The sequence below is a fragment of the Nannospalax galili genome, unplaced genomic scaffold (genome assembly GCF_000622305.1).
Source record: "Nannospalax galili isolate Female #2095 unplaced genomic scaffold, S.galili_v1.0 scaffold95, whole genome shotgun sequence".
Classification (NCBI taxonomy): Eukaryota; Metazoa; Chordata; class Mammalia; order Rodentia; family Spalacidae; genus Nannospalax; species Nannospalax galili.
The window spans coordinates 4,877,219-4,892,003 of NW_008342393.1; the positions used below are offsets into that span (position 1 = coordinate 4,877,219).

The following is a 14,785-nucleotide window of genomic DNA, read 5'->3' on the forward strand; positions in this document are numbered from 1 at the left end:
TAGTCATCAATATTTTTTTTTCAGCCCTGGCTGGCCTCAAATTTACAACTCTCCTACACACCTCTAAGTGTTGAGATAATGGGTATACACCACTTTGCCCAGCTTTGTATATTACATTATAATTAAAAAAAAATACATTTGAGATTTTTGGCTAAAAAAAGGTTGTTTGGAAACAGGGTCTTATATGTAGTCTTGGCCAGCCTGGAACTTGCTATGTAACTAAGCTGGCTTTGAACTTAGCAATCTTCCTGCCTCTACTTACCACTGTACCTAGCTCAGACAAAAATTTTTAAAAACCATGACTGAGCAACCACAAGGTCAGTATGGTTGTTTTCTCACTTAATCCTTATCACCACTTGGTAAGTAGCTATAATCCCCATTTTCAACAAAAAAATGGTGATGACTTGCTCAAGGGAAGGATGAGCAGCCTGGGGACACAGTCCCTTTTGAGCAGGAAGCTCTATGAAGCTACTTCACAGACTCAATTGGATATCCTCGGGCGAAACCCTGGACTCTGCACTGGCTGAGCAGGGAAAGCAGACTCACTGGGGGCCTGATTTGTTTCCTTCTTGGGCTTCTTCTCCTGTTCCCGTTTGGAAGCTTTAAGGGCATCATATTCCTTTCGCCGACGCTCCTTCTCCTCCGCCTTCTCCCGTTTCCTCAGTTCCCGCTCCTTTGCTTCTTTAGCTTGCTGCTTGGCCTCACGTTTCTTCTCTGCCTCTATAACAAAATATGCCAAAACATGACTACTCTCACACAAACCCTCCAGCAACTTGCCTGCCCCAAGTGACACAGGTTTCTCTTCCCATAGACACTGGCACTGCAAAAGGATCCAGGTATGGTGGCATATAATCAGGTCTATAATGAGAGCACTGATTGGGGAGCACCTCAGGGTTGGGGAGTTACTGATGGGGGTAGGGGTAGGAAGAAGTAGGTATAGGATTATGTGTTTAAAACCACCTTGGGCTACATAGGGAAAACCTGTCTCAAAGATGTAATTCCAATACTTAGGAGGCGGAGACAGGAGGAGCACTTGCTTGAGGCCACCCTTAGCTACAGTGAGATGAAGGCCATCCTGGGCCAAAGTTTCCCCTAAAAAACATCAAGCTCCTCTCAGGGTTTGCTGAGTCTTATTAAGGGATTTCTGGCTACAAGCAGTAGAGGACTTAGGGTATTAATACAAGGGGAATCTAAGAAAGGCATTGGGTAAGATGGTGAGATGGCTCAGTATCTGCCTCCAAGCCTGATGATGAGTTTGATCCTTGGGACCTACATGGTGAAAGGAATGAACTGACTCCCACAAGCTGTCTTCTCACTTCCACATGTATGCTATGCACTCTAAATAAAATTAATAACTGAAAAAATAAAAGACATGGGTGATAAGTCTGGTATTCGCCTAGAATCAGGTTACTAAATCAGAAGGTGGAGACAACCAGTTTAAGTAGTATACACTTTTCATCCCAGTGTTCAGGAGGCTGAGGATAGGCAGAACATGGGCTCAGGAGTTTTTTGAGATCAACCTGGAAACAGCCCCTACGCATTCCAAAAAAGTACAAAAGGCTAGAGCCTCTAAGAATTCTGCTAAAAAGATATAATGGAGGTGTTGATTTTATGGGATTCCTACTTTCCCCAGCTTCAGAATGAATGTGGAAGCAGGGGGAGGACAAGTGAGAAAATGGGAGCTCTCATGTTTAGGGTTAGAGTCAATGGCAGTGTCTTTCTAAAAAGCCACACCAACAATTTGCTAGAGTTATCTTCTGACTATAACTTGGGAGTCTACGCAACAACATAAGACTTGCTCAGACTGACTCAACAGCTCAAGTGTGTTTACATACAGTACCCAACTTCCAAATGACTGGGTTCTAAAAACGCACTTCCAAATTAGTTATTTAAAAGTCTGAAATACATGTTCTCAAAGCCAGAATACTACAAAATGGTGCTTACATGTCCTTCTGGGGTCTGAAAGTCTAGGTAGGCCATAATGCAGCATGTAAACAAGCTCCATATTCCAGCTACACACAGGAAATGCCAGGAACATGTCAAACTCAGCCTCTAGGGACCTTGTGCTATCAGGAAGTAGAAGCTGCAGGGGTCAGGGTGAATGTGGTGTATCTTGCCATGGTGGCCATGTACACAGCAGGGACAGTTGTAACTCAGGGACTGCCTATAGTCAATACTGTATGTGTCCCTTGGCCTGGTAAGTGAGCTTAGAAGTCAGCTAGCCAGTCAAGAGTTCTACACAGGCACCGCAGTGACATGTGCTAGGGGAAAGCAGTGGAGGTGCTGAGGAGTAACAGGGAGGATGACACGCCAGTGTGGGTGTCCCTAAAAGAGCTAAGACTGAGCTAAGACCACTGTGGAGCATACATGAGAGATCGCAGGAAGCCAGTCACATAGAGGCTGAGGGGTAGGTCCAAGCAACAACAGCTTTGGCTCCCATGGTTAAGTTTTAGTATATGGCTGCCAAAGTCAGCACTCACGGCTAGTTAATGGCAGGGTTGCCTCTGTGTGTGGGGCTACATACAGCCTTGGTCCACAGTGGGCCTGTCAGCCATGTCGCTAACTGAATGTCAGTCTAAATTCAATGGAAAGCCAAAAGACAGTTTTAAGCACACTGTAGCAATACCCGATCTGTATTCTAAAAAGATCCCAGGACTGATGGGTAGAAGATACATTTGTGGAAATGGCACTGTTTCACAGGACAGAGACATTTCAGAGGGTGGTGCTAGAGGAGAAATGGTCACACTGAGGACTAGCTAACAAACTGCCAATTCCAGAAGAAGGAAGGAATCATAAGCATGAGCACCTTTCCTATCTCAGGCTTAAATAATCACAGGGACAGCAATTTTCTACGGAAGGGAAACACTGGGAGGAGTTGAAAGGGGAGATGGGTCTGCTTTAGTCACTTGTTGGGGCTTTTTATTTTTTAATTAATTTTTTTGGTCTTTTTCGAGATAGGGTCTCCCTGTACCCCCAGCTGGCCTGGAACTCACTATGTAGACCAGGATGGCCTTCAACTCAGAGACCTACCTGCCTCTGCCTCCCGAGTGCTGGGATTAACACCTGGCTTATTTTTGTTTTTATTTGTTTGGCTTTTTGCTTTGTCTGTTTATTTTTAGGGTTGCTTTCTGAGACAAGGTTTTGTTTGGTAACCTAATTCACAGTATCCTAGAACTCAGAGTGACCTTCCTGCTTTAACCTCCAGGGTTGCTGGATTATAGGTCTGCACCCCTATGTCCAGCTCCAGCCATGCAAAGGTACCTTTTTACCCTCTGAGCAGAGACAGAGGACAAGCAGTTGTTTGTGACTGTGGAGCTCAGTGGAGAAACCCGGATGGAGAGAGCCGCCAGATAACGAGGATACCATATACCACCATACTACCTAGGCCATGCCACCCTGCTCTTCAGCACCTTCCTATAAACCCCCCGTTCCTGAAGCATGAGACTCTACTGGCTGGGTAAGAACAGGGAAGATGACTAGGTTGGCCACCTACCTCGTTCCACTTCCAGTCGCCGTTGCCGCTCTCGTTCCTGATCTGCCTGCACGGCCTTCATGTGCTGTAACACCTGCAGGGAGAAGAGGGCTCTGAGCTACTCAAGTAGCAGCCTTCACAGCTCATGTTTGCTCAAAAGGTCTCAAAAAAGAGACTGTTCTTTTAAGGATTCTAGATCACCAGAGGGTGGGTTAGAGCTGACTGAAATCATCCTAGTTTTGTATCTTAAGTTACAACCTTCATCACAGAAAGTCACATGAACCTAGCTCACTAAGATTATCAGAAAAAAAAAAACCCTTTCTGTAAAACACAACACCAACTAGAATCCGTGAGTTTTGCCATTCACAATCACTCTCACATGTATGATTTCACACAATCCTCCCAATGCCTCCCGGTTGTCCCTGGGAACAGTCTTCCCTCCATCACATTCTCCTGACCCTCTCCTTCAGCTACTTACCCCTCTTTCCACTCCTGTTCACACAAGACACTGTCATTCTTTCTGGGTATTTGCTGTCGTTGCTGCTTTTGGCTTTCTGAAATAAGGTCTTGTTCTATAGCCCAGACTGGCTTCAAATTTGTGATAATCTTTATAGGTACGAGCCATATACCAGCTGGGACACTAATTCCTTGCCATTTTTCTGTCTGTCATAAGAATGCAGTTTTCTTTAAAGGTAAGTGGCTAAGTGTGGCTAGTTTGAGGCACTGGACATATATGATTGACTGACTGGATTCCCATTACAAAAGGAAGAAAATCAAGACGGCGTGATGTGCTCAGGGCAAGGGGTATAAAGTAGTGCAGCTGAGCAGACGACAGCTTGAAGAGAAAGGCCCAAACATGACCCACTTGTACTTGGCACCAAGTGCTCCAAATTCTCAGCCTTATTCAAGGATGACCTCTGACTAAGAGAGTCACAAATGTTTTCATGAGCAGTTAGGGGAGGCAGCAAAAGACTTTTTTCATTTTTTTTTGCAGAGCTTGCGTACGCCAAGCACATGCTCTACTCAACACACAAGCCCTGTAATTTTTTGAAGCTGGTATTCCTTGGTGTGATGGGACAGAGTGTATTCTCAGAGCCCAATATAATCTGGACTCTTCCACTTTACTATATGGCCTTAGCAAGTGATTCAACCCTTCTGAGCCAATTTTCTGATCTGGAAACAAGAGATAAGATATACATCTCTGGCCTGTAGTGGTGATAAATAACCCAACTTGCATCACCACTTAATCTCCAGCATTACAGGCACTCAATAAATACCACTGCTTTATCAACTCCATCTTTATGGCATGAATGGGAGGGGGATAGAATTTGAACTATTCTAAAGTAAGACAGCAGGAGGGTCTTGTTTTACTTCTGTACTGAAGAACCCCCAGACAGATGTGTATATTCAAACATAACTAATTTCGGACACATACACACTCATCACAAGAGTGATTCAACAGCTGGCTTGCAAAAACTTCTCCCTCACAGAACCTGGTTTGAAGACTCAAGGAACTCTGTCCTGACTATCAACACAGGATGCGAGCCTGCTAGCACCTCTCAAGAGAATCAAATTTTTAAAAATGGCTGCTTACCAAGGCACTCAGGCTCTGGAGGAAGGGCAAGCATAATGGTAAGGACAGCCTGAGTCAAAGTTCCTCCCTCACTCCTAACTGAACACTAAATAAATATGCAGTTGGGCTTAGGGGTTGTCTGGCTGTGTACAAGTCCATTTTACCTTGGCTACAAGGGTCCCAATGAAGAGTTAATTATCTGAAAACAGAGCAGTTCAGAAATGGGAGGGATTACCCTAGGGCAAGGAGTAGATTTTTGTCCTAAAAACTTGACTCATTCTGAGTGGCCCAAGCCACTTGTCTTCAATGCCTAAAGGTGTGCTGCAACTCAGAGGCAGTAGTGCCATGCACTGTGGGTTTTGTTACCACATCCACAATGCACTGCTGCCTGGAGCATGTCTAGAAGAAATGTGTGAGCAGAAGGGGACTTTGTACTCAATAAAAACTACTTTTGTAGCCTACAAACTAAGTATCAAAGGGTCTTAATATAGCACCAGCTGGCCTTGAACTCACTAAGTAGTTGAGGATGACCTTGAACTTCTGATTCTCCTGCCTCTCCTCCCAAGTTCTAGGATTACAGGCCTGCACCACCACACCCACTAATGCTGTCCTAGAGATCTCAAACCTAGGGCTTCTGCATGCCAGATACGCACTTTACCAACTGAACTACATTCCCAGCCCCAAGGGAACAAGTTTTTGGAGTCCAGGTCCTTACAGATCCTAGGAAAGCACTCTATCCCCGAGCCACACATTCCCAGCCCCTATGTGCCATCATTTCATATAGGCCAGCATTATCTGCTTAATGAATGAAGAGATAAATAGTGCATAAGGGCTTCACATATCAGAGAAATGGGAGTAATACCTATTTCCCACGGTCATGAAGACTCTAAGATGCACATATAAAGCATATAGGACAGAGGAAGAGCAACCAGTGGTGGCTACTGTCAAGTCTTCAGAACGGGCATTACTTCAAAACACCAAGTTTTCACAATAGAATTTCACCAGTCATACAAGCTTTGGCTTACATTGTCTTGGCTACTTGGTCATGTTACCTTTGAGCTTGGTTTCTTATAACAATTAAGTACTCCTGGGAGTGAGATTATATAAGCTCTGAGTGGATGATAAGCAAAAAAAATAAAAAACGCCCTTGCTCTTGACATTCACAGTCAAGACCTCTCACACACATTTAACTTACTATAGCAAAGCTAAGGCTGTTTTGTTCACATGGCCTCACACATAGTCCAGTAAGCCACATGGTAATCAGCTGAAGCAGCAGCTATTCCAAAGGCAGAGCTGGAGTTATGGAGAGATGGGCACACTAGTTTTTTTTATTTTTATTTTTATTTTTTTTGTGTGTTTTTGAGACAGGGTCTCCCTGGAGCCCCAGCTGGCCTGGAACTATGTAAACCAGGCTGGCCTTGAAATCATAAAGATCCACCTGCCTATACCTCCCGGGTACTGGGATTAAAGGTCTGCGCCACCGTGCCCAGCAGGCACACTGCTCTTAAAGAGTTAAGATAAGGTATCGTCAAGGTGACTGGCTACCAGAAAGGTATACCAGGTATAATGCCTCTGGTTTCTCACTCCTATGTCAGGACTTGTCTGTCTACAGCTATCAACTATAAATCTTAACACACCCCCCCCAAACAGATTTATTTTGCTGGGCGTGGTAGCACACGCCTTTAGTCCCAGCACTAGGGAGGCAGAGGCAGGCAGATCTCTGCGAGTTAGTTCCAGGGCAGCTGAGGCTACAGGGAGACCCTGTCTCAAAAAGACACACATAAGAAAGATCACTCACTGAACAAGTAATGTATCTATGTGTAGGTATGTGCATATGAGTACACGTGCCCACAGAATTGAAAGGCATCAGAACCTCTGGAGCTGGAGTAACATGTGGTTGTGAGCTGCCTGATATGGGTGTTAGGAACCCAAAATGGGTCTCTGGAAGAACAGTATACACTCTTAACTGCTAAGCCATCTCTCCAGCCCTTTAACATTTATTTTGTGTTGGGGGGTGGGGCACATACATGTGTCACAGAGGCACAACTTTGGAGAAATGGTTCTCTCCCTCCACCATATTGGACCTGGGATAAAACTCAGGTCATCAGGCTTGGTGGCAAACACCTCTACCCATTGTGCTACCCTGCTAGCCTTAAATCTTAACACTTTCACTGGCCAAATTCCTGCTTCAGAAAGGCCATAGCCTCTAACATTCTTGTTCTATTAGAACACTTACTGGTATTGGAGGGATGGTTTAGTTGGTAAAAGAGCTTGCCTAAAAAAGCATTTAGACCTGAGTTCAATCCCCAGTACCCATGTAAAAATGCTGGACATGGTAGTACACGCCTGTAATCCTAGTCCTGGGGAGATGGGAGACAGGATGAGGCTGACTGGTCAGTCAGTCTAGCCTAATTTGTGACCCCCAGGACAACAAGAGACCCCTGTCTCAAAAGAGGTAGATGGTGTTTCTGAGGATAACACCCAGTGTTGTCGTCTGGCCTCCATACATGTCTACATAAATTTAAAACAAAATAAATGAATAAAACAAGTCAATAGTGCCAGATCGGAGTAAGCACGGTTTCTGAAGAAAAGATGCACTAGAGAAGATGGTGTACTTGTAAAATAAACACAGCAGGAGCTGGCGAGATGGCGCCACAGTTAAAAACATGTATTGCTCTTGCACATGCATGGTGCATATAAACTCCCAAGCTCACCATACATATAAACAGATGAATGAATAAATGAATAAATAAATCTTTAAAAATAATGCATAAATGCAGCAACAAAGACCTGTACTTGACAGGCTCATTTCATTGAGACCGTAGTGCTTTAGTAACAGAGCTGTTAATACCCTTGGAGAAGAAACGAGGAGAGAGAGGCAAGTCCCAGGGGAGTATGTGAGGGAGACCCCTGGGAGCTTCATGCTTACCTTGTTTGCACACTGCTTACATTGCTTCTCATCCAAGCAATCGCCTGCCACTTTGGCCAGGACAGGATCCAGGGGATTGTCCTTCAGGTCCAGCCACTTCAGGTTCTAAAGAGATGGGAAAAGAGGCTGGCTAAGCCTGAGTTCACACAGTCCCTTAAAGTGGAGGAAAAAGCTAAAGAAAGCTCTTTTGTGTTCTACTTAAGGGAAGAGCCAGCTGATACGGGGCCAGCAAGGCGGCACTCCTAGGCCCCTTCTCAGGGTTATGCTCCCACAGAGCCTGAACTGTTGGTCACACTTGGTTGTGCAACCCTGGCCTGGTATATAGGTTGTTACCTTGAGCTGAGCAAAGCTGACAGGCAGGGTAACCAGCCTGTTGTTGAGGAGATCCAGATGCTGGAGGTTGACCAGGCGGCCAAAGTCTGCCGGCAGCTGCTGGAGCTTGTTCTTACTGAGGTCCAGCTTCACCAGGTGCGTGAGGCCACAGAAATCCGACTAGGACCCAGAGAAAGAACACTTAGGCCTCAGGCTCACACACTTTGGTGTGATAGTCTGGGACTCCCCAAGTCAAGGTCACCTATGCATAAATCCCGACTCTGCCTCTGCCTTGTGCTAGTTATTCTGCTTCAGTGACAACCGAGAGAATACCCACTACTAGCAATTAGCAAGGTAGGTTTGTATGACAGCTTAACACAAAGTCGGCATAAATGATGTGCATAACCTTCCTTCTTTGTCCTTCCTCTAGTTCATCCTCCAACTGCTACTAGAGTGATAAGGGACCTTGCCTGTCCTCCCATGACACGCTATCTTCATATTTTAGAGGATTTCTCACAGGTCATGGTGATGTGCACCTGTACTTCTACCTATTCGGGAGGTTGGGGCAGCTGGTGGCTAGCCTGGGTAACACAGCAAGACCTCATCAGAGAGAGAGAGAGAGAGAAAGAGAGAGAGAGAGAGAGAGAGAGAGAGAGAGACTGACCGAGGGTATAGCTCAGTGGTAGAACACTTTAGCATGATAAAGGTCCAAAGCTCAATTCTTAGACCCACAGACCAAAAAATAGTATGTATTGTTTGGGGGCTAGAGAGATGGCTCTGCAGTTAAAATCATTTGAAACTCATGCAGAGGACCTGGGTTTGGTTCCCAGTATCCACAAGTGGCTCTGTTGCCCTCTTCTGGCCTCCTGCATACACAACAGGCACACATACACACAGGCAAAACACACAATATAAAATAACAAATCTTTTTTTATAAGTGCATATTCTTGTCTATGAGGTCCTGGGTTCAATCTCTGTACCCTACTCCCAACATCCCCCACAGAAAACAAAAATGCATCTCTACTTTCATAAAAAGAGCCAGTTATTGAGTACTAAGTCTTAGTCTTTGTTAATTTCAGCACCCAGCATAGTACTTTTCACAGGTGCTCATGAGTATTAGAATAAAGTAACTAAATGGCTAGGGCCTATTCTGCTCAAACCAGGCTCTTCTCAGCACAAAACACCACTAACATGCAGCTAAACACCAATCTGAAAGTGACAATACAACTCAATGAGACCTGTTTGTCCTCTCTGGGGACTTGAAAAGGCCAGTGGACCTATGTTCCAGAGTGAAACGAAAGTTGTTAGGATAGACAGCAGAACAGACTCAGACTGAAAAGTACACTTAGGGGTGCTGAGTGACTATGGGGCATAGGGTATAGCAGGTGTGAAGTTGTGAGGAGCTGCTCTTGCTTTAATTAGATACAAAATACCTCCTGGAAAGAAGCCATTTTTAATGAGCTGTGGGAAGACAACACTGTTGACAATAAGTGAGGCCCAGGAGAAAACTGAGAGGAATAGACTAATGATCCAATGAAGAAACTTCTAACTTCTGAACTCCACCCCAGAGACAGAGCCCAATAGGAGGCTACCCTGGGATCCAGCAAGGCATGGCTGGCTGTAGTTATGAATACAAGGGACAATACTGACAGGAAAGGCAGGCCTGATGATGAAGGAGCATCACTACAGAGCAGGTCAGCAGCCACTGCCGAGAGAACGAGAGGCTGAAGGAATCCAGTCCCTACACAGGTGGAACAACAGCTGGGTATGGTGACACACACCTATAATCCCAACACTCAGGAGGCAGAAGGACTGATGTGAACCTAACACAGTGAACTCTGTCTCAACAAAAAGGAGAACTGGAAAAAGTTGTGCAAGAAAAATCAAGGTGAAAGGAAGGATAGGGGAAGAGTGGGAAGGGATGTATATGAGCAAGATGTAAACACACACACACACACCCCAAGCAAAATTAAAAAAAAAAAAAAAATCAAAAGGATTTGATACACATTAGGAATACTGCACCAAAAAAACCCCCAGCAAATCTCAAGTAATTCAAGTCCTTTTTGGAGCGATAAAGGCAGGACAGTCCCACAAAAATCGGTCTTTCTTGTTCCTTATGAGAAGTACATGGAATTCAGCAAGGTGGCTCAGGCATGAAATCTCAGCTCTTGGGAGGCTAACACAAAAGGACTGAGTTTGAGGCCAGCCTGGGTTACAAAGTTTAGACACTCTGAAAACAAGAACAAACAAAACAAGCCAGGCACAGTAGTACACACCTGTAGTCTCAACCAACACTTGAGAGGTGGAGGCAGCAGGATCAGGAATTTCAACACCAGCCTGGGCTACCTAAGATCCTGCCACAAAACAAGATGCATGGGATGGCAGTTTATAATTTTTTCCCAGAATGCAGAGCAACTAACAAAATGGTCTCTACCTCCTTTTCATAAGAGAGGTAAACTACTTTTGTTCAAAAGACTAAAATAAAGCAGAAAAAAAGATGAGGCCAGCAAATGACTCAGCCTGTATCCTGCTGACTTTAGTTTTCTGTGGCCTGACTCTCCTGCTGTTCTAAAGAATGTACCTCTTAGACAAACCACCTCTTCCACTGGTCCCTACCAATACACTCAGATTTAGCTGAAGCCTGTCTGTAAGCCTATCTGAAATTATACCTAATGCCACCCCTCACCCCAGCAGCAGGAAGAACATCCAAAGCTCCAGGACTCAAGGGTCCTAGCCCATCTTACCGGTAGAGTACTCAGTTTGTTGCAAGACAGATCCAGTATGGTGGCCTTTGGAAGTGCAGCCTAGAAAGGGAGATGAGAAAATATGTCAAACTAACACCTGGGATAAGTCAGTGACATCTGCTAATTAAGTACTTTCCAGAGAATGTTCCCACAATTCAGAAAGACCTTTAAAAAATATGGCGGATGGGGGGGGCAAGGGTGGCCTGTGCCTGTAATTCCAGCACTCAGAAAGCTGAGGCAAGAGGATGTCCAGTCAAAGACTAGCCCCAGTTACACAGTAAGACCTTGCATCCAAACAAAAAAAGCAGTATAATGTTCCTGAGGATAAAAAGAAAAAAAAAAAAGTCAGTCAACCAAGGTCTAGGGACGAATGCAAAAGGAGGGTTTTGATATAGAATATCCAAAGGAAGACTGATCCTTCCAAAGCCCCCAGGGCACTTTAAATTTTTCTTCTCCATCACCCCCTTTACTGGGTTTCAGGCCAGGAACAGGGTCTAAAAAAGCTCTGCAATCTGCCACTCCCAGTCAAAGCCCTCCCCAGAGAGCTCAGTACCCACACATGTTGACTGAGCCATGAGTGAATGACCAAGTAAATGAGGGAATGCCAGATGAAATCAAGGCCCTCAAAGCCCATCTCAATTTTCTAATAGTGTCCAGGGCTGGGCAGGCTCTGCAAAACTGTTTTTTGTTTTTTTTCTTCTCCCTAGGGACAATGCTACAATGACCACAGGACTGGAGGAAATGGTTTTAGACAGCATTCCTAGGGCCAGGCTGAAGCAAGGCTGCTCATCTTCCTGGAGTAGAAAAGGAGGCAAACACTCAGTTAAGGACTCTAGGCCAACCAGAACTGTCCAACTGTCAGGAAGTCCAAAGAGTGAAGGCTAACCACCTGAAAAAGCTCTGGCATCACAGTTGGTATCACACCATAACAACAACATTTATTGGTATTTGCTACTTTCCAAGTGTTTTACATTAGGATTTCAGTCCTCCTAAGTGTAGGAGATGGGAACTATTAGCACCATTTTATCAATGAGGAAATCTAGGCACAAAGGTTAGTTAACTTGCCAAGGGCACTCCTCTATTGAGCAAAGGACCTGGGACATGAGCTGGGCCTGTGGTTCTAACCACCATACCATACAGTCACAGGGAAGACTGGGCCAAGGGCAAATGCCTTAAAGTCAGTAAGGTAAGTGTCGGTCATCCAAATATAACCCAACAAGTGGGGTTAGGATAGCAGTGATTTGGAAAACCACAGATGGAGGATCTAGCCCCACATTAGCAACCAACTAGCTGTGTGTTGTCCCTGGGACCTCAGGTTTGGGAAACAGAGGGGTGGAGGGTGGGGCGAGATTCCCGGCAGTTTCAGAGCTGCGGGATAAGGCCTAGCTAGTCTAGCTGGAAGATTTCACTTTTTTCAAGAAAGGCAGCCTCCGGGCTCTGACGGCCAATTGGGATTGGAGGTTTCCTGGGAAAGTCGGGTTCACCGCCACACCCAAGTCTACCAGCAGGCCTACTTCCCCCTGCCAGGTAGGTCATTCATTCATCCTCGAACACATCCAGCAGCCGCTCCCTGGGCTCCCATTAGAGGTTCGACACAGAGCTGGATGCTGTGAAGGCGTCTAAAACTGGGGTAAATTTACTCTTATCCCCTAAAAAGCCCAGGGCCGGGTAGTTAGAGCTTCCCTATCTCTGGAACTGAGCCAAAGTGACACGTGTACATCGCCAGGAGAACACTGGGGCCGGCCGCGACCTCCCCCGGGACTTAGTTTTTAAAGACTGGGAAACTGAGGCTTGGGAGACGAGGCGGCCCACGCAGGGACCGGCGTCAGGAGCCTAGGGGCTCCCGGGCCTCGAGGGATCGTACTGACCAGCTCCTTGACGGGGACCTCATTCAGGTCGCTGAGGCTCAGGTCCAGCTCATTGCCGTCCAGCTTGTCGCGGAGGTTCCCGCCCTTGCTACCGGCCTTGGTCATGATGACGCCGGCCAAGCGGGTCCGGGCTCCCGGGTTCCGACCGGCCGCAGAGAGGGGCCGAGGCCGCTCGTGGACTCACAGGATTCGCACCTAATGGACCACGCCGGCGACCAGGGCTATCGCTGCCGCTGCGAGGCCGCCGCCGCCGCCGCCGCACGCCCGCGCCGCCGCCGCACTCCGAGCCCAGCGCCCAGCTCCCACCGGTGCCGCCGCGACGACGACCACTTCCGTGTCCACGTCACCTTCCGCGGCCACTGAGACGGCTGGGCCAGAGCGGCCCGAACGTGTGCCGGCGCGCCCCCTGGCGCCCAGGCTGGCGAGCTACATGGCGCCGACGCCGGAGAAGTTGGGGTTGCTAGACGTGGCAGTCCCTGTCGTTGCCTGGCTAATGAGGCAAAGGGACTCGATTGGACAATTGGGCCTTAGATGACCTGGGTTCGCATCCAAAGCTAACCTCATCAGATCATCCCTATCTCCTGGATTAGGAGCGAAAGCTGAGTGTCCTTCAAAATTGCTCCCTGGCCGGGGTTGGGGGCTCAGCCTTTAATCCCAGCACTTGGGAGGCAGAGGCAGGTAGGTGGATCTCTGTGATCCACCTGCTTGGTCTACACATCGAGTTTCAGGCCAGCTGGGACTACAGGGAGACAGACCATGTCTCAATCAAAAAGCAAAATAAAACCAAAACCAAAACCAAACAAAAAGCCAGAATTGCTGCCTGAACTCTACTTAACCTGTGACTACAGACTTCCTGGATTTCTCTCCTCACTGTTTTAGCCCTCATCTCCTTTCCGCCTTCACACTGTTCCCTGGATGACTTTTCGAGAAATCTGGGAAACTCTTCCCTCTGCTTAAAGTCCTCCAAACTTCCAACTATCTATAGGATAGGGATCAGCCACCCACCCTTCCCTCCCTCCCTAGCAGTCAGACTGACCCCTCAGCAGTCAACAGGTCCAGAACCTTCTGTGTTCCTTCCTTCCTTCCTTCCTTCCTTCCTTTCCTTCTTTTTTGAGACAGGATTCCATGTAGTCCAGATTGTTCACAAATTCCCCATGTAGCTGAAGATGACCTTGACTTCTAGATCCTCCTACCTCTGACAGGACTGCAGGGATTATATGCATGTGTTACCAATCTTCCTATTTTTCTTTCTAGACTGGGTCCTACCCATTCTGCAGCCTCATCACCAGCCTCATCACCATCCCTGCCTGTCCTTCAAGCTATATGGACTTCCTTTAAGTGCCTCGCACACTTTTCTTTCTCCTGCCGTGGCCCTGCCTTCCCCCACTCCATCTTTTCTTCTTGGCTAGCTCTTTTGATCAATCTTCTCTGTCCACCTGAACACCAGACTGAGGGTGTGTGTGTGTGTGTGTGTGTGTGTGTGTGTTTTGGCAATGCCAGAGGTGTGTCCCTTATTATCAGTCATGGTAGAGCCTTGTGGCTAAATGGAACCTCTGACACTACAACTAGGTATTAATCCTGATCCTGCCACCTGCTGCCTATGAAACTTTAGGTAATCACTGTATTAGCCATATCTATGGATCTGTGAAGAATGTAAAAGTATGGAGCTGACAGTTTGGGGACAACTGATTGAGTAAAGCACACAAGGGGCTTACAAAAGTGACTGGTACTTAGCATATACCAGTAAATACTAGCTATAGTTCATGATCCCCTTGTTACACTTTGTTTCTATCCTCCACTGTGGACTCTAAGAGCAGAGATTCATGTCTTAATCAACTGTCTACCCCTAACCTTTGAATGTGTCTCTATTAGAACTTTTCAAGTGAC

The 14,785-nt window shown here is 46.5% G+C and overlaps 1 protein-coding gene across 1 annotated transcript in view; it reads right to left on the reverse strand.

The window, feature by feature from the left end:
- The window catches only part of Lrrc59 (leucine rich repeat containing 59), a 17,886-nt gene extending 4,635 nt beyond the window's left edge, over window positions 1-13,251 (reverse strand). The window contains exons 1-6 of the mRNA XM_008838343.3: window positions 12,899-13,251; window positions 11,031-11,090; window positions 8,308-8,466; window positions 7,975-8,079; window positions 3,494-3,566; window positions 547-720 (exon numbers count right to left, since the gene is read on the reverse strand). Coding sequence (XP_008836565.1) covers window positions 547-720; window positions 3,494-3,566; window positions 7,975-8,079; window positions 8,308-8,466; window positions 11,031-11,090; window positions 12,899-13,003 — 676 coding nt within the window. The 5' untranslated portion in view covers window positions 13,004-13,251. The remainder of the gene's footprint in view (window positions 1-546; window positions 721-3,493; window positions 3,567-7,974; window positions 8,080-8,307; window positions 8,467-11,030; window positions 11,091-12,898) is intronic.
- Window positions 13,252-14,785: the final 1,534 nt, after the last annotated feature.